The sequence below is a fragment of the Eptesicus fuscus genome, chromosome 4, assembly GCF_027574615.1.
Source record: "Eptesicus fuscus isolate TK198812 chromosome 4, DD_ASM_mEF_20220401, whole genome shotgun sequence".
NCBI classification, from domain to species: domain Eukaryota; kingdom Metazoa; phylum Chordata; class Mammalia; order Chiroptera; family Vespertilionidae; genus Eptesicus; species Eptesicus fuscus.
This window is the reverse complement of record NC_072476.1, coordinates 77982687-78003203: the sequence shown is the minus strand read 5'-3', so window position 1 is coordinate 78003203 and position 20517 is coordinate 77982687. Positions and strand designations below refer to the sequence as shown.

Here is a 20517-nt window from a genome sequence, read left to right as displayed (position 1 = left end):
TGTCTGCTCTACTTGAAAACCCAGGCAGATAAGCCTGCTTCTCTTCCTTGGCCTGCTGTGGACACTTCACAGCGTCCCAGGGACAGTTCCACTGAAGGCCAGTCAAGGTTTTCCTGTGTCCACTTAGATTCTGAGCAGCTGTCCAGGTTTAATTAATATTCTGCAATCACATCTGGAGAGGAGCCAGTTTCTGAGACAGCTGTCTAAGTGAAAGGAAGATTTCTAACTCTTGCATCAGCCGGGTCTGGGAGGCAAACTTCTCAGGTGACTTGAACTGTTTTTGAAAGTTCATTCAGCCCGAGGTTCCCCCATAACTGGCATTCCTCCTGTAAGAAGATCCTCGGTTTGACCGCGTCAAGTTAGGTCTTCAGGTTTTTAGGCAGTGCCAGTTCATTGCCGAGAACCTCCAACACAACACTCATTGTTAAGGTTTCAAACATCGCAAGTCATTGAGGCAGATCAGTCAATAATAACAACAAGGATTCAAGGGGGGCTTCCTCTTTGATCCACTAGGAGTTTCACATGGCAGTTATCATTAATTCTTGGATTCCCTCAGTCCTGATAGAAAAATCAAGGCAACCAGAAACGATCATTTTGCGAACAGACAGCTGTTAAAAGCACATTAATAATCTGTAGTGGGTATAGCATATGCCTTTTAAAAAGATTTGCAGCCTGTTTCTCTGTGGTGAAGACACAGGACTTCTCCAGCCTAATTACAAAGCAATCAAACAATTTAATTAATCTGGAAATCACTTTCTTAACAATAACTGCCTCGAAAATGAGGCTCCCTGTGCAGCGCCATTAGGTAAAGTACCATTTTGATATACTGCTTGTTTATTAGCCTCCCTGGTTCCCCCTGGGGATCACCGAGTTAATTACCTACCCAGCGCTTGACCACTGCTAAGGTTTTCTTCACCAGGTCAGAAACATCTGCAGCGGTACCAGCCGTCTGTAAAGTGTCCTAGCTCTCAAACATCCGAGAGGCAGCAAATCCCTGGGAGCAGCAGGATTTGAGTTATAAGCAAGTGCAGCACATATGGGCAGAGAATTAACTGGCACCAGTTTTCATTTGAAGGTCTCTCAGGTATTGCTCTGCAGATGGGGGGATGAATTCGGAAAGCCGTGCTGTGAGGAGTGAAGGTCATGTATAGGACGTTGGTTTCGATCCATCTTGCCTTCTCATCCGGGGAAGCTCTGTGCTTGTCCACAGCAGCTGGGCCCTCACCTCTGAGATAGGAATATAGAAGGTGTGCTCTATAATTTGATCTGTTCTAAATTAGCGGTTATTTTGATCACTATATAACTACTAAATAGTGTCCCTGAGTCTTCAAAGATTGTGTCGATAACAGAAATCCATGTTTATTTTAAATAAGAACAAAAGACTTCAAAGATTGACTACTACCTATCTAATCTGCTAACCTTGTAATTTCTCCCAAAGGAAAACTGAGGAATGTTTTTGGTAATAAATGACAAAAATCTACACAATACTCATCTACCGTTTTCTTCTGTGACCCGCCCACCCCACTTCTCTCAAAATTCTCTGTCAATGGGACAGCCATTCTCCCAATCTACCCACATTGGAAACAAGGGTCATTTGTAGTCTGTGACCTTTCTCTTCACTTATTTCTAGTATATCACCAGTTATACTTGGTTTGCTCACCTAACCATTTTTCTATTGTCTTTCCATGTCTTTCTTAACCTAGCTCCTCCTCAGCCGTTCCCTTGTCCACCCAGCCAGCGCAGTCATGCCAGGTTAAAATCTCTAGCATCTCTCTCTTGCCTCCACACATCTCCTTAGGCTTCCCACTAGCTAATACCAGTACATGTAGGTGATAGTTTCCTACTTCCAGGGAGCCTGTCTCTCCTGCATCTGGGTTGTTTCTGTCCCCTTCCTGAGTCCTTCTATTTCATCTCTTACCTCCAGCTTGCTGAGCTGCCCTCAAATTAAGCTAGTCTCTTGTCCTTAAGGAATTGCCAGGTATTCTGTTCACAACACCCTCATTTTCTCTAATAGCTCACTACACTTAAGAGCCTTTGAAATAATGTGGTGTGTGTATGTGTGTGAATTTCAATTTAGTTTTTCAATCTGACATGAAACAAGAAGAAAGCTCTATGAGTAGTAAGACAGTACAGATGGCTGTATCGTCTTGAAGTTGAAGGTGTGGGAATTTGGGTTAGGTTTTATTTACAGCTGTGTAGGAGTTCATGAGAAGAGAATGAGGAACATGCTCAATGAATGGGTCTAGAAAGGCAGCATAAGATGGAAAGGCAGAACCTGAAGATCTATCTTTCTTCCTCCCTTCCTTCCTTCCTTCCTTCCTTCCTTCCTTCCTTCCTCCCTCCCTCCCTCCCTCCCTCCCTCCCTCCCTCCCTCCCTCCCTCCCTCCCTCCCTTCCTTCCTTCCTTCCTTCCTTCCTTCCTTCCTTCCTTCCTTCCTTCCTTCTTTCCTTCCTTTAGCAGATTTAAGTTAACTTGCCTCTGTATTTCTATCTCTGCCCATTCATTCTCAAAGTGATGGGTCACTGTGTATTATAAAATGTTACAAGGCTTCCTGGGGACCACTCATTAAACTTTCTAAAAGTGAAAAGGATTTTAAGCTAATTCCCTGTTTTTTCCTCCTTCCGACTCTTAAATATATTCACTAAGCACTCTGTAGCTAGTGTAGTTGGTCTCAGATAATCTCCATACACAGTGCTTTCTTTACAAAGAGCACAGGGCTAAGAACTGGTGACAAGTTCCGTTGGCCTTATTATTTGTTCTGAGTGAATAGGCTAGCAGGGATTGTTCTGAAAGCGCCTTGGCTTCAAACAGTCATTTTGTTTCTCCTAATAATTTACTGGCAGTGTGCTCTATATGGGGTGTGAGCAAAGTGAACTTTTTTTCCCGAGTGGAAAACAAAATTTACATGAAGATTTCTGGCAGTAGATATGTTTCTCTTTAAAAAAAAAAAAAAATTTTTTTTTTTTAGCCACCCTGAAATTATTGAGACCTTTTAAGGAATATGAAGAGTGATGTACCACCCAAGTTGGGGAGGGGGGCGAGGGGAACAAAGGCTGTTGGGAGAAGTTGAAAGCACTTAATTTGGCCGTGTAGATAAATGGACAGAAATAGTTCTGGATTGCTGGGTGGCAGAAACAGAATCCATTCTCCAGGGGCCCAAGGAATAGCAGATGCAAAGGCAGATAAACCTGATTGCAGCAGGGGAAAATGCTTCTCGGTTCTCTACCCACAAAAACATGGGCTTTTCCGTGCTTCCCCGTTAATGGCTCTGATTGTGCTGTCTGTCATAAAGTTAATGGCATCTGTTGACGGCATCACTGTGAAATTTGCAACCTTGAGTTAATTGAAAAATTTCAGTTGCGGTGTAGCCGATCCAAAACTCCTCAAGGTAACAGTAAACTTACCTTCTTTAATGTGTTGGTCTATTCTTTTGGCACAGAGGTAATAAATTGTTTACCTCTGCGACTAGGTACCGACTTTAATGTGCAATCCTGTATTCCTTACACCTAATTACAATTGTCACTTCTATTGCAAAACCAGTAATGTGGCAACTGGCTTGCTGTTAAGGATTAAAAATGTCTTCCTGATTATTTTCCCTGTTTCCAGAACGTACAGGATTCGTTTGCAGCCTTTCCTCACCTCCTTATTGAAACCAGCCACAGCCCCATCGGGTCCTCAGATAATTCTGCCAATCTAATTAAACATGCGGAGGGAAGCAGGGTGGTCTGGAGTGTCCTCAGCTTCCCCACACCAGCTGCCTGCCAAGCTTTCTCAGTGATCAGCAGCCGGCTGCGTGTTCTCAGGGCCCCCACGGAGCTGCCCTCCTTACAGTGAGCAGTCCGTCTGTGCTCTGTCCGCCCAGAAGGTCTTGGGGAGGCCCCCTGTCAGCCGGTGTGTGACTGTGGCTTTTAACGCCTGCCTGGCCAGTCACAGCCCAGCTGCCTAGGAGCAGAGGGCTCTGTTGAAGAAAGTATTGATAAGGGCGAATCCTACTGGGCCACGTTGGCCATGCTGAGATTGACCTGGGCTACGTGAGACATAGGCCTGGACTGCAGCGTTTATGACTAGTTCTAACATATCTATCCACCTTTAAAATATGTACTAGGGAATAGGAGGATTTATTTTCCAGAACTCAGACTTTTATTCTGTTTACTACAAATTAAAGCCACTAAGGCTCCCTCTCTAAAATAGAAAGCCCATCCCACCCTGCCCCCTTGAAGCAGACGCTTCCGCATCCATCCTGCTGTTTGAAATGCTAGCACATCTGGGAGGGTGGAAGCCCATACATTCGTGTGTCCGATATTCTGTAGGACTGGAATATGTGGGTTATTAAACATGTGGAGGGCTGCTGGCTGGTGATATAGGGGAATGAGGTGATTCGTATACCTTGTATACTTGGAACGCTGTGCTGGAACTCTGTCCCCTCCACCCAAATTCCTGGCTGCAGGTAAAACTAAAGCATTTTGCAAAAGGGGACAGAAACTTACTACTAAAGAGAAGAAGATTCTGGATGTGGATAATGATACAAAAACAAGATCATGTTGTAAACTTTGTCCTTCTTTCTCTCTGCAGGCAATAGCCCTCAAGATAGCCCAAGAAATTTCTCCCCCAGTGCCTCAGCCCATTTTTCATTTGCACGGAGGTAAGGACTTCTTGTGAGTTGAATAATAAAATGTTATGTAGAGAACCACACTCCCACTCCCCTCAACTTTCCCCTGAACCCCCTTCACCCTTGCCTTCTGCCTTGTGAGGTCCTGCTTGTTACATAGGACCTTCTCTGAACTCCCCTGGCCAAAGATAGCATTGGCTATCGCAGAACTTCGATGTAACTCTTGCTTTAACAGTTTTAGTGATGATTTCTGCCTCGTGTTAGAGTTATCTCTACCTCTTGGTCCTTCACTTGATGGTGGGCTCCCAGTGATAGCAGGAAATGACCTTTTCCATCTTTTCCCCCAGGCCTAGTACATGCCTTATACATGCTTAATGCTCAACAGATTTTTAGTGAATTTTCTGAGCTTACAGTATAAGGACTTGATTCCTCTATGTGTCCTTGGTGCAATATTTCATTGTTGTTGTTGTTTTTGAAATGCACTTTTTAAAAAATAAAAATGACTTTTTTGGGGGTCACAAGGTATCAACTCTAAGATGCCTCTTTACTTGAGATCATCAGCCATCATTTGATCGATCCCCCTGAGATAAAGCCATGCAGGAGCCATAGGAAGGTTTATGTTTTCTGTTGTAGTTAAAATTGGGCACCAATATCAAGGATATCTGCCTCATGTCTGGGTCATTGAGTCAAGAGAAGTGTTGCCCTCCAAGGACAGCGGGGCATATAATCTCATATAGAAACTTTTCAGGGCCAGATCTTCTACTCTGATTTCGCCAAGTGAGAGAGGTCTACCCAGCCACCTTTCCTATGTTCTGTCTACGGAATTAGTGTACTTTACCCTGTCAGATTCAAACCTCCACCTTCCTGGCCCCATCGTCCCTCACATACGTACCCTGTCCTTTCCTGCCCAGAAATAACACACACAGGAAACAAAATGCCCCTTCACTGAAGTCTCTGAATATTCAGGATAAATTCAGTTGATGGTCTGAATGCCCTAGATATTTGCCCAATTTTCCTCAGAGACCTAGCTATATCTTCAAGTGGATTAAAGTAGCACTGAAAGACACATAGGTAAGTTTAAAAAATAGATTTGTTTTAACACTTGTTACTGACCAGCAAAACTACAGTGTCCTCACTGCCATTTGTCAGCATGTAATGCATTTTATATTCCTGAATCCAGAGGAGAGGATCTGTTTGCAGTATTTTCAGACTTCTCTGTAGGTAAGATTCCCTTGTAAACATTGCACCCCCCCCCCCCACCCACACACACACACACTGTATGTTTAAATGCCCATGTGTGAGGTCTCGGCCCTCCATCATGAGGAGGACACAGAGGAATGAAGACATGACTCCAAGAACTTCCTGAGATCCATACCATGATTTCCTCTAGTTCCAACTTTTAGCTCCTTGTTTTTTTTTTTTGTTTTTTTTTTTTTGTTTGTTTTTTTTTAATATATATTTTTTATTGATTTTTTACAGAGAGGAAGAGAGAGGGATAGAGAGTTAGAAACATCGATGAGAGAGAAACATCGATCAGCTGCCTCTCGCACACCCCCCACTGGGGATGTGCCCGCAACCAAGGTACATGCCCTTGACCGGAATCGAACCTGGGACCCTTGAGTCCACAGGCCGACGCTCTATCCACTGAGCCAAACCGGTTTTGGCAGCTCCTTGTTTTAAGCACTGTAAAGAAAGTGGAAAAATAAACTGGTCCCACAAGGCCTCTGTTTGCCCAGTGAATATTAATTCATGGCGGTGCTACTCTTATAAATGAAAACAAAAAAAACTTTTAAAAATTGACAAATAGGAACCCACCATAGTCTTTAAAACACACACCTCTCTCTCTCTTTCTTTTTAAAGAGAATGCATTTAATTATTTTAAGTAATAAGAAAAATGCAATCTCATTACAGCATGCATTTAAACATGACAGAAATCATAGCCTCTTAATCCTGCCAGATTTATGAAAATGAAGAGAATCTAATAATTAAGTGGGTGACTGGAAGACAGATGAATCTGGTTTCTTAGCTATTAAAAAAATACACAAACCCCCAGGCATGTTAATTTTTTACAAATAAACCATAAACCGTGACAGAAGATTATCATGGGAGACCTCTAGTTCATTTTGCATGAATTTCCAGATGGAACTCTCTCCACACTCTTCAGAAAGTATTAATTTAGATAGGATATGAGTGATCATCTTTTTAAACTTTTATTCAAGTAAATAGAACCCGTGTTTGCTGTGAAAACTCCAGTTGGCATATTTTTATTTATCTAGGGTCTGTCCCCTGCATTTTAAAGCTCAGTTTCATTTAGAAAACATGGAAATTCCTCTCCGGGTCCTCCACTGGCTTTCATTTGGTATAAATTTCTGAGCCTAAAAAGTAATGCCATTCCGAGACTTCCACATTTTATTATTTTGTGTATTTGGTCCAATAGAGGAGAGTTTGCCCTGTTTTCAAATTACTTTTGGGTATAGGGATGAAGATCAGATTATTAATCGTTTCTGATCTTATACCATGTGATAAGTAATACTTCCCCTGTAGACATCCTCTGTAATGTCATAGTTTAATTTCAGACTCAGAAATATGATGGGCACACTTGCTTTCCAAATTATCTAATACATATTTGAGAGAAAATTCATGTAGTTAAATTTTTTTAATATCAAGTTAAAACAAGAGGATGAAAATAAGCATTGTAATATAGTTGATTTTGTCCAAAGCAAGGAAACACATTTTTACTTTGCTAACTACAATACTGATTTACAGTCCATCTGATCGTGGAGTTACTTTTTTTTCCTTGATGGGAAGAATAACATGGTTCTGCCTTTCCCAGAAGTTGTGGAGATTTATTCTTTATAGATTGCTTTCACTCTCATCAGGCATATAAGCCCTGAATAAAGCCATGTGCGTCTCCTAGTTGCCTTGTTGTTATTTACCAGGTTAAATATCAGAATATATTTCCACAGGCAGATGACTAGCACAGACTTGCCTGCTGAGTTCAGGTCAAAAGGCACTTGTTGAGCGCCAGTGGGCAGAGCCACCTACTAGTTATGTTCAGAATTCTTTCTGGAGTGAACTTTAGTTGGTTACATTATATTAGCTTAGTCCAACTTCAACTAGAATATAAAATGCATCACCCAGGTGACTATACCAATTAAACAAAGAAATCTGCTTCCTTCTCATACAGTTATAACAGCCAGGTTGATATGGGAACTTTTCATTCTTTCTTTGTTGTTCACCATATTAATCTAAATTTTTGTGAGTGGTATTGAGATTTTTTTTGCCCATCTCTTTGTATCCCGTGTTCCCATCAGATGTTTTCCCCTTCTTACTTTTTCATTTAGCAGAACACTGAGATTTCCACCCACAAAGAAAAAGCTTTTTTTTTTTTTTTTTTTTTTCAAAAAGCCTTGTTTTGGCAAGAATATTGTCTTCAGATAACATTTTATTGGTAGCTACTGCAAAGAAAAGACAACATTGTTAGTGGGATCCAAATTGCACTTTTGAGATAGCTTTCTTGAAGAAAGGGGCATTCTCTCTGAAGTACTATATATAGCATGTATAGTAACTTCTAATGTGCGGTTGTCATGGTAATAAAAATGCAATGGTCCTGTGTGCTCCATTTGAGTAAATAGACATGGACAACTTAGGGAACTTCATGAGACATAAATTATTTCTGGTCCGTGGCTGCACTAGGTCCCGAGCATATTTTTGTTTAAACATCTTTCTGGTTGTGTGTTTTCTGGAATAAGCAAATGTGATTTATGCTTCAGAACTAATAAGAACATGACTCCTCTTAGAATTGTTCATTCGTCTGAAAAAAGTTCATCGATACCTGAGGGAAAGGAGAGTTAATGAATCACAAAACAAAATCATGGTGGGGGAAATTCTGTCCCTTACTCTTTCCAGAGACTAGTTTCTGATAATTGCTATTAAATGGACTAAGTCCGTGGTCGGCAAACTGCGGCTCGCGAGCCACATGCAGCTCTTTGGCCCCTTGAGTGTGGCTCTTCCACAAAATACCACGGCCTGGGCGAGTCTATGTTGAAGAAGTGGCATTAGAAGAAGTTTAAGTTTAAAAAATTTGGCTCTCAAAAGAAATTTCAATCGTTGTACTCTTGATATTTGGCTCTGTTGACTAATGAGTTTGCCGACCACTGGATTAAGTAATCCTTTTAAAATCATAGCCTTTTCTTGCTTTTAAAAATTGGAGGTGTTTAAACTCTAAAGTTACAGGCATTGGTTTTTAAGTCTGTCATAAGTAGCCAAAGAAAACAGGACCACCCTGTGTCCTTTTATTTGATAGTTTGATATCTTTAGAAGCATTTTACTGTAATTGTTTTCTTCTTAAATCTTGAACATTTTCAGTGGTTTAAAAATATTTTTAAAGAACATATGACTTAATTTTCCCCATTTCTTCTCTCTGGTATATTTACAAACATCTTATTTTGCTTCTTTCTCTTAAAACATTCTTGATTCAATTGTACTCCAATCATGGTCACAGAAATGACAGGTAAATGTTACTGAAATCTTCACATTGTAGTCCTGCTGTGATTTGTCCACTTGGAACTCTCCATTTCATCTTTGTGGACCATTTGCATTTCTCGGAGGCAGTATCCATGGTAGCCTAGGATTACATTTTCCCCTTGAACGTAATTTAGGCTGAACTGTCAGTTTTTTTACATGAACATCTAATTGTGACATTTCTCAAATTCAAGTCTAATGCTGTTAAATTCCCTGACTTCAACTTACGGTGAATATGTCTGATAAACGTGGTCCACTCTCATCTCTCATGTAGTAAATTAATATAATCATCAACTATAAAAAGTCTGTATTTGACACTCCATCTGAGGATGCAGTGTAGCTCTTTATAGAGCATGTTTTTCCTGTTTCCTCCTCGCTAATAAAGCAATGGCTCTGGAAGGTGAGAGAGTTCAGAAAATTTGCTTTCTGGTGTCTCACAACAGTATTGTCTCTACTACTTCATTAACTCATCTGAGACCCATGTAATGACCCTAATTCATTCAACCCAGAGAGCTACCCATCCCATCACCATTTGGAGGTAAAACGACTCTCTTTTATTTTATTATTATTTTTAAATATATTTTATTGATTTTTACAGGGAGGAAGGGAGAGGGATAGAGAGCTAGAAACGTCGATGAGGGAGAAACATCGACCAGCTGCCTCCTGCACATCCCCTACTGGGGATGTGCCCGCAACCAAGGTACATGCCCTTAACCGGAATCGAACCTGGGACCTTCCAGTCCGCAGGCCGACGCTCTATCCACTGAGCCAAACCGGTTTCGGCCTAAAACGACTCTCTTTTAAGACTCCTGACAGCTTTGGCTCTAAGACTGGGGCGGACAACTCCCCTCTTTGCATTAAGTTTCGTCCCTAGCACATCTTTAATCTGCCCCCGCTGTCAGTTAGAGCTGGCTGCATACGCATAAACTCTGCAAGAGGCTTTAGCTGAAACACTTTCTAAAGCCAGGTCATGTCAGAATGGAATCACTCTTAAGAGATTCTGAGCATAAGGTCAGACACTTTCTTAGTGCCAGAGACATTTGCCACTTAAGGCTTGAGCCAGCCATGAGCCTGCTGATCCTTTCTTCCCCAGGCAGCATGCGTAGGACTAGTCCCTTGGAAATAATAAGCGGAACTGTCTTTAGGGTGTGAGGAAAGTCCCCATCGGCTTGCAGCACGTGGAATCCAGGCCCTTCCAGATCACGGCCCTCATTATTAGTTTCCAGATTAGAGTGTTTTCCTCCTCCCTTTCTGTGTTTATTCGTTTGAATCTGCTGAGTTTGACCATTGTAATTATCCCAGGTATTCATTTTGTCAAAGTGTATTAGTGAGAGATCGATAATATGGATCAACCCATTCACTTTCTCCTTGTTTGGGCGTATTGATTCAGTTGAGATAAAAGTCAACCTGCTGTATAATTTTTGTTTATTCTGGCCCCTGCTGAACATTTCCACATCCTCACTGACCATGTTTGTGTCATTGGTTTGCCTAAAAGTACTTGGTTTCCCTGGGATTCCCGGGTCACAGCACTCCACTGTTGGCCTAAACTAATCTCATCTTCTCAACAGAACCGATGGACGCCGCTGGTCCTTGGCTTCTCTCCCCTCCTCTGGCTATGGGACAAACACGCCCAGCTCCACCGTCTCTGTGAGTGTCTGACTTTCCCCTCTCCCTCACCACCCACAGCTCCTACGCAGCCTGGGTTTTCTCTGGGTGTTTCCGGGTTGGGAGGAGAGGATAAATGCTGTATGTCTGTCACTCTGAATAGGTTATGCATCAAATGATGAGCTAACAAACATAAAAAGGACCTCCTTTTGGCAGCAAGCTTTTTTTTTTTACGCTATGGCGCACCAATTGAGTAAGTCCCAGGATCACAAGTTTGAAGATCAGGAGCTTTCCTTTTCATACCATGTGTAGTTCGGGGTGGAAAACACAGTCTAGTTTTATTGCTTTGGTTCCACGCCAGTGATATTAATACTGACAATGCCATTTGATGGCCTGGGTCTTGTTTTCTTGTGGGGTCAGATGCACAGAGTATTTGTTTGGGGTGTTTTTTTGTTTTGTTTGTTTTTCTTCTTCAAAGAAAAAAAAATGGCCAGCCTTAAATTTGTCTGTGCCTTCTGGATAAGAACTTCCTTTTAAGGAGAGTTTAAAGAACTTAAGATAAAGAAAGAGACAAGATGAGACCATGAAAAACGATAAAGGAAGGAGGATATTCTCTTGCTCCAAGCCATAGCATTTCAACAAGAGCCCTAATAATGCCTGGAAACGACCCGGCAGGTTAGATAGATGCTTTCTCAGTTTAAATTAGTGATGCTGTGGCACCTCTGTCTTTGCAGAGCCTTAGAAGCTGGTCATTTATAAAGACCTGGTATGTTGTATGCGTTCAGTGAATAGCCATGGGTGGTCCGAATGCTCTTCTCCCAGCCAGGAGTGTCACCTGGTGATTTTAGAACCCCTTTTGGTTCATTTCCATTTTGTCAAAATCTGTGGTTTATTGAGGAGGGCTGTACATCTACTTTTTTTTTTTTTTTTTTCACAGACCCAAGTACCGTGCTAATTAAGCATTATAAAGTCAGCCACTTAATAACACTTAAATTGAAAAGAAACTACAATTAAAATTTATAAAATCTAACTGGTATCATTACTATCTTATATGTTTCCGAATTCCAGATGCAAAATATGTGGGTTTGGGGGGCCCCTTTAAAAGTGCCTTACTAAAATCTGTTGGATTATTTTTACCATTTCCTTATAGCACTTTATTGAGGGGAGGTCATTTATTTTCCTACCCATTATTCCATTTTGTTGTGGTATATGAGTTTATTGTCCACTTAAGTCATTTTTGTGAAACATCCTGACAACCTTGAGTAGTTTCAATGGCACATCCTTCTCACAGCAGAAAAGGATGCTTGAAACTCCTAAATGGCTTCAGTGGATAAGAAGGTCACTAAGTGACAGTAAAGTCACCCTCAGTTAATGTGTCAGTAACTGTCATTGGTTGTTGGCTCATATTTTAGATGTTGAAAACATGGGCAACCACAGTGTGAAAATAAATGCCAAAATTTATTGACCAAAAAGAACAAAAGTGGCATTTTCTAAATTGTAAGTGCTATTCTTCCCTAGACCTCGGGCATCTCCAATTAGGAACCAGTCACCAATAAACAGAATGCGTGGTTCTTTGTTCAGTGGCTTTCCATACATATTCTCATTTAATCCTCCCCAGACCCTAAAGGTATATCTTGTCCTTTGACTCCATGTCATTTTTTTTTATCTCAACTATACTGCCTTGTTTTACCATTCAGTCAAATTTTATTGTAATTGAAACATCGAAATTTCTCTTTTGCCAGAAAAACAGGGAAGAGTACAGGATCTTTCTTTTTCTATCTCCAACTAGTAAATCATGCACCACTTTTAAAAGTGTACCTATTTTTTTTTAAAGGATAAGCTACATAGAATCAGGCTGTGTTTGGTAGAAATAATTTTTAAAAACAAGTTTTAAATAAATACTTATTATGTGCTCGACACTAGTCTAATTATTTGTAATGCATTTGCTCATTTAATCCTAGCAGCATACCCTGTAAGGTAGTTGCTATTTTTTTCTTCATTTTATGGATCAAAAATGTGAGGCACAGAGAATGGACTGAGGGGCTGTGTGTACCGACCCCCTTGTTTTAACACTAAGAACACAGTAAATGAGCTAGACTCAGGCTCCTGGCTCTTTTTAAGGAATTTACATGGTGTTTCTTCAAACAAACCTTGTGATTTATAAACTTGACCTAGCCATCTGTCAGAATGGAGTCCCTGCTGTCCCTGACTTCCATATGTGCCTAAGGAAGAGCCCCCTGGGACAGTGGTTAGTCACACACATACTCGGTGTTTCTAACAGCTTCTGGCCAGAGGTAAGACAGCTTTTCTCTTGTGTGTATTTTATTGAAGTAGTGGCATATCACCGTTGACCTCCTATTCCTGTTTTGTCCTTCAAAATGAAATTTTAGCTTTCAGAATTACTCTCTTTGCCGAAGGACACAAGGCACTCTTTCATTTGTGGAGTGTAGGTGCTGTCACACAGAGGTTCAGCTGCCTTTTCTCCCTATCGGTTGTTGCTGAAAATTATGACTGAAAAGTTGAAGAGTTACTTCTCATTCTCCTCAGTTTCTTTGTGTTCTTGTATCTTAAATATTAGGCCAAAAACTTAGCAAAATTGCTTATTAGTCTCTTTTTCTTCTCTTCTAAATCTAATCTGAATCACTTTTAGATTCTTTATTTCTGGGTTCATTTAAGTTATTTAGTCAATCAGAAATGCATTTTAGTTATTTTTAAAATAAAAATACAGAATATATACAAATAAAACTACAAACACTTTGAAAATATAGTGTAAGTTTTACAGACAATTGTGTTGTTAGCTGAATTCCAGAACTTCTTATGCTGGAATGTAAATATCATGTCTTTGTTCTTGGATATTATGGAAACTGCAAAACTGGCTAGTGTTAAAAATGCTATGTTCCTAAATTGGAAAGATTTGATCATATGAAGTTTAATCGGTCCTTCCAGAGAATATTTAGTGTTGCAACTTATTTTAACTTCAAGTTTTGAAGTTAAAATTAATTTGTGGAACTTTTAAAGAATATTCAGATAACATTCATAATTTTTAATTTTAAAATAAGTCATATGGAATTGCAGCAATGGGAGGATCCTTCCTTATATTTCTTACCAGATAAATTATTTTCTGCTAGGGGAAAGAGGAAATCAGAATATGCCTTAAATATGAGATGTGACTCTAAAATGGTATTACTTGAAATAGATAACAAGTAAAAAATTATGCATGCATATGAACACTATCCTTTGCAAAATGGTTATCTTGAGAGACTAAATGCTTATTTGAATGATTAGAGGCCCAGTGCACGAATTTGTGCATGGGTGGGGTCAGGCCATCTGGGAGGAGGGGCCAAGGGCTGTTGGCTAGCCGGCCCTGCCCCTGATCTTGGTGGGGGAGCTGATCATGGGTGGGGCTGTCTGAGGGTGGAGCCATAGGTGGTTGGTGGGCTGCCCCTGCCCCCGTTCGGGGTAGGGGGTGCCGATCGGGGTCAGGGCCGGCAAGGGGGAGGGGCCACGGGCCGGGCGGTTGGCCAGCCGGCCCCACTACCAGTCGAACTCCTGGTTGGGGGGACAATTTGCATATTAGCCTTTTATTGTATAGGATATCATTACTAAGAACATTTTGGGGTAACTTCTTATTGCCTTGAGAACTAGCAGCACAGTTTTTGTGTCAGTCTTCACTCTTTGAAAGTGAATTTGACTTATGATACAGTCAAAGGTCATATGCAAACTAGTTGGGTGAGACTCACTGGGACCACACTTAGAGAACATGCTAAAAATGTAAAGTAATGAGCTCAGCTAATTAAGAAACTAATTCTTGAAACTCTTGTAAAAGTGGTGTTCCAAGGATGTTTTGACCAGTGGAGGTATCTTTTCAATGGGGAATGAGGTCTTGGGGGGGGGCAGTACCTACACCCTCTGTTGTCCTGGATGCTCTCTCCACTGGCTTTGCATTTCTGACGGCCACTGAAAGTGAGCCTTGCATTGCTCTGTTGTCCCATATCCACTCACTGCTTGGGCCCCATTTGGTGCCTTTGACTCCCCAGGGCATTTTGGGGGCCTGCAGTTGTTCCCAGTTGGACTCATCCCATTGTCACCTGTTTCCATTCGCACCTCGCTTGCTCTCACTGAGATGAGGCTCTCCCCAGAGCAGCTCCGAGCTTCCATGCTTCTTTAATACTGTGGAGTATTAAAGATACAGGACTCACACCCTGCACCATTGTTTTACATATTCCCTAGTACACATTCCTTATGGAGTTCAGTTATATGTCTGTATATGGCATAACCACATTATTTTCCTCTTAGCATTAACTCCTATTAACATTTTTGTTACCTTTGCTGCAACTATTTTTAAAGATACATTTTTATTTTGTTTAATAAATAAAATGCTAACTATACTACGAAAGCCCCTACCACCCGATCCCTTCCTTTCTCCTCCCGCCCTCCACAGAAAGAACCCTCCTCCCCCTCACCTGCTTTGGAGTCTCTTGGGATCATTCTCATGCAAGAGCATAATATCTTATGTGAACTTCTGGAGCCTGCTACAAATTAACTTGGAATTAATTTTCACATTTTAGAAAGGTAACATGATCCCTATACTGTACACAACAGCCCAGCAGCAACTGGCCCAGCAGCTCATAACCAAATATATTAAATTTCTACAGCAACCTGAGTCAACATTCACGCTAAGTGGATTAAATACACATTTTTAAGTAGCTTGCCATCGGTTCAGTTGGTGCTTTGCCATCAAAGGGGATTACTATACACTTAAGAATTAACTTCTGGGTTTCTGGGTTTTGAAATCTTAGATACAGAATTATGGGGCCTGGATTTACCTTTGAGATATATGTACAGATTCTTAATTCTCTTTTTCTGATTGTTAATTTCCTTATTTTTGCTTTTATCACAGCTGCTTCTCTCCTGCTTGGGTTTTTATTCTTTTGCCTATTTCTTGAGTTGACTTCATTTATGCGAGTGTTGTTGTTTTTTCATAGTGAAGGGTTTAAAGGCTGTGCCTGTACTTTCTGAATGGAGTTTTGGTTTATCTCATAAACCTGTCTAGTAGTGTTCTCATTTTAATGGTTTATAAAACAATATCATTACATTAGAAAAATCTCTCTTTATCTCTGTATGTACTTGGTACAGTGGTCTATAATTTCCAGGCATCAGGATATTTTTAAGCTCTAGTCACGCATTTCTAGTGTCACTGCATTGTGATTTCAGGGTTTATGAAGTGTGCTCTTAACCTAATGACTTTTTTAAATGAAAAAAGCCTATTATAACTGAATTTTTAAATGAGTGGTATCTTTCCAAATATGTTTATTCTAACCATGTTTCTATTATTCAGAAATTTATCAGTCTCTTGTTAGAATTGCTTACAGAGTTCATCATCCAATAAAAACATCAGTCTCTGCTTTTTAGTTTTATTCTTCCGATTGATTAAAAGCAGTGTGATTTAACCATTCACCTTTCCTACCTTACCTTGCTCCAAGTATTGAATGAACATTTTCAAAGAGTAAATCTAAACTCAAGGGATTAAAAACTCGCCACCACTAAAGCTATTAAAAAAATGACAGTCTTAGTCAAAGAAAAAAGGAAAAAAAATCCAGTTTTTAAAACAATGGCATTATTGAGAAAAGAATCTTTTTTTGTTCCTTTTTTCACCCAGGACACATATCAGTGGTAGTTGCATCAAAGGGCAGCATGCTTTATAAAGAGATCTCAGCTCCTAATTTATGATCACGCATCATGCAAGTCACAGTCACAGTGCTTGATTATAAGCCACAGTAGAAATAAGTGTACTGTACTCCATTGAGAGCTAATCTGTCACTTAACGCACCCAAATTCTCACTCCAATTGTTACTTTCTTGCTTTGGCTTTGACTGGGTCCTATCCATTTTCAGAGCCGGGTTTTCTCCAGAGAGGAAACTCTTTGGGGAAATCATCTTACAGACCAATGAGACGAAATATAGAAGCCCTTTTGGCCTCCCAGAGAAAGTATTAAGGCGTTATCATGTAGGCACTAGTTACTTATAACATGAAAAGGAAACAATGTAAAATGGTGGGATATCAAGCTTTAATGCTTTTATATATACATTGGAAGACATTTTTAAAAAATTGAATTTATTTGGGCTTATATTTGTTAATAACATTATATAAGTGTAAGGGATATAATTCTATAGCACATTATCTGTATATTGTATTGTGTGTTCATCATCCCAAGTCATGTCTCCTTCCATCACCATTTATCCCCCTTCCCTAATGTTTTAAGGTACTCACATAACTTCACTCTGGTTTCTTTTAGTCATCCTGTTCCTCCCAGGAGAAGTTGCACCAGTTACCATACCAACCAACGCCAGATGAATTACACTTCTTATCGAAACATTTTTGTACTACCGAAAGCATCGCCACGGAGAACAGATGCAGGAACACCCCTCTGCGCCCCCGTTCCCGAAGTCTGAGGTGTGTAGACCCAATTGAACAATGTTGCTTAATTGGATTGCCTCTTTTCAATCCTTTCAAGGGAAGACTTTTGGTCCTGTCATTCATATATGCGTTCATTGACTTGTGAACTGCTATAACTATCGTGTGATTTTCCCATCTGCACAGGATGTTATTAATTACCATTGAAAGAGGTCGTGTTATTTTTCTTTTAAATTCTTACAATTCTTACGAATTGCTGTAGTAGCAGTAATTACATTGGCTAAAGGATCTATAAGACCTTCTAGCCTTTGGAAATTTCAAGACGGTCGAATTATGGTGCAAGAGGAGTTAATAATTTAAGAGGGAGAAGTTGGGCTGAAAGGAAAGACAGCACATTGAATTCACATGTGGAATTTAGATTCTACATTACAAAAGCCCTCCGAGAGTTTTCATTCTTTTCTCCAGGATTTTGAACAAACTGTTAGCAGTCTGTGTCCCTTGCATTTTTGTGAATACCCAATGTAGTTCAAATTTTTTGACAAAAAACAGAGCCAGTTTTATTCTGACCTCATTTCAGAAGTCGCAGTTTGATGGTTGAGTAAGCAGACCCTAAAACAGAGATCGGGATGTTTATCAGGAGTGCTTGGGATCCACCCCTGCGGAAGGAGGGGAAGCAGCATGGGGCACAGGGAGATGTGTAGCTGCCACACAGGCCCACAGTGTAGCCGACCCCACAGGGAGCCCTGGGGTGACATGACCCATCAGAGTTGTACCTCCAGGTCCAATGGCCCTTCCTTTTCATCTCCGCCTCAGTTACTGGATGTACTCCCCCGGGGAGGGTGTGGCCTTGGGTGAGGTGACTCTGCAGCTGAGGCCTTCTCTGAAGTGACCAGCTCCTGTCCCAGCAACTGCAGGGGGATCGGGCAGCCATCTCTGGGTCCACCAACTACCAGATCTGATGGTATAGAATTGGTACACTTTGACATATTAAAGTTTTATTATAAAAAATATTTTGTCAGGAGTACAATTGAATATTAAATTTTACTCAGAAGGGTTTTTTCCCCTCTGTATCCTTCATATTTAGTATCATACACTGATAACAAATATCACCCCATTTGGTAATTGTAGGATGTGTTAGAATATTTTGAGATATGGAATAAAAGACCAATTTTATGCCTGCATTTAATGACATTGTATGTTACTACACAGCTGCCCTTTAGTTTTATGAAAGGAGTTTCTAGGATCTCTAGTGCAAACTATGTTCACCTGGGAATATAAATACTCACACGGAAGTTGCACGACTACATACCACTAAGAAGAAACACAGACCTTCTACTGAAATAAAGAAAAACGCACCACAGTTGTATGCCTGTTTCATATTGTACACAATGCCCACCTCGGCATCCCACATAAATGTTTGCTAGGCTAGAAAATGGATTTCAATGCTGACACCTGTGCGTGGAAGGCTCCTAACCCTCTTCAGTGGGCCGTGGCGGAGCGCAGGTGTATGATAAAAGTGTGAAATTAGACACTTCCACATGGGCTTGAGGTTGTTTTTGTGGCCACCCTATCTGCTTTTATATTGCAGTTCACTAACTGGTTCCCAGAACTCATGCACAAGTGCATGCTCCATACAGAATGTAAGCTCAGTTTAAGACGGTTTCCCGAGTTATACATGCAGCTGTAATTAATATGTGGCATTCCACTTCTCGAACTTGCTTTTCGAATCCTCATGAGGGTATCTCTATGTTTGTGGGAAGGTATGGGTGCACTAATGAATGATTTTGTAGTTTAGTACCTAATACATTTGTTTATTTTTTTTTTTACAAAGGTTGCATAGTACTTTTGATGCAACCAATTGTTTATAAATAAAAGGCTTATTTTCATTTCACGCTGTGGCAAGTTTAAAAGGGTAATTTGCTTTGCTTGCAGCCCTGGACGTTCTCCCGCCTGCTGTGACCATGAAATAGTTATGATGAACCATGTCTACAAAGAAAGGTTCCCAAAGGTAATGAGTTGAACTGAAGGTGCCTGGCATTGGAACAGACAGGCACTGTAGGTTTAGAGTCCGTAAGGTGGTTGTGAGGGATGGAATGGTTCAATCTAGAAATGACCTGCGTACCACAGCACAGCCTCCTTAGAAAGATGGAGTCACTAAACATGTTTACAAACGGCTGAGAGCTAGCCACACAGTCTGGTGCTGAACGGGCCCCAACTGGCCTCGAACATGCTCTGGGCCCGCAGTCTTGTTAAGCAGAGACCGTGTCCTTCCTTAGAAGCCCGGTATGTCATGGAAATCTTTTTTTTTTTTTTTTAGTCTAATGTTTTGTTTTTATGACTTCGTATCTCTTTACCAATTATATATCTAACCTTATTAGTGCCATGTTCCCCATTAGAGTGGCAAAAGGAATTTTTAAAATAAAATATGTTTGTTTGTTTGTTTTTCATTTTAGAGAGAGAGGAAGGGAGAGGGAGAGAGAAACATTGATGTGAGAGTAAAACATTGATCTGCTGCCTCCTGGACACCCCCCTACGGAGGGTCGAGCATGCAATGCGGGCATGTGCCCTGACCAGAATCAAACCCGCAGCCTCTCGGTGTATGGGACAGAGCTCACCCAACTGAGTCACACCGGCCAGGGCTTGCAAAAGGGATTTGAACTGAGCCTGAGGGGCCTGGATGAATGGTTGTTGCCAGGCACCCTGGCTGCAAGGAGCTGCTGTCGGATAGTTTCCGACACCTCATTTCCACGGCTTTTCCACCAAAGTGTCCTGCGCATGTGGAAGAAGGCAATTTTTCCGTTTCGTCCCTTTTCCTCCCCCCACTACCTTTACAGCCCTGGGCAAGAGAACAAAAGGAAACCTTTGGTTTCATAGATCAGGAGTAGAGTACTTATTTTTTGTAATGAACCTAACATTGATGCCATTGATTAAAGCCGTTTCAGCTATTTATCACATGTCACTTGTTCCCCGGGGAAGCGGGTCCTGACTGTAGTTAATACGGGTTAGGACTTTAGAGGAGGCAGGACGCAGAGGGAACCTCCTCCCTGATTAGGCAACCAACAGTGAGGAGTATTGACTAGGCAATGGGGCATCACAGGCCAGGACATGGACGTTGGAAAGGACATTTTAGATTTATGCTACCGAGGGAACCCCCTTGGCCTTTTGCACATGTCGTGCAGCTTTTTGAGGAAAGGATCAAGGTGGTGTAAGATGCTGGTTCCTGGTACATGCAAACAGCCGAGGACACACTTGGCCTGCCCTGTGGGGCTCCGGTGACAGCCCCGATGGTGGCATAGGTAGAAACAAAGCCATTCGATACTTTTGACAGTGTCTTTAAAAGGACTGAAGATCTGAAATGAAAGCAT

The 20517-nt window shown here is 41.0% G+C and overlaps 1 protein-coding gene across 7 annotated transcripts in view; it reads left to right on the top strand.

The window, feature by feature from the left end:
* MAST4 (microtubule associated serine/threonine kinase family member 4) overlaps nucleotides 1-20517 on the top strand; it is a 516137-nt gene that overhangs the window by 434596 nt on the left and 61024 nt on the right. For 5 of the 7 annotated variants that reach the window (XM_054715206.1, XM_054715204.1, XM_054715207.1 and 2 more), the window contains 4 exons: nucleotides 4573-4642; nucleotides 10702-10780; nucleotides 17034-17191; nucleotides 19085-19160. In XM_054715206.1, coding sequence (XP_054571181.1) covers nucleotides 4573-4642; nucleotides 10702-10780; nucleotides 17034-17191; nucleotides 19085-19160 — 383 coding nt within the window. Of the gene's footprint in view, nucleotides 1-4572; nucleotides 4643-9113; nucleotides 9123-10701; nucleotides 10781-17033; nucleotides 17192-19084; nucleotides 19161-20517 lie in introns of all 7 variants that reach the window. The other 2 variants (XM_054715205.1, XM_054715203.1) reach the window with 1 other exon arrangement.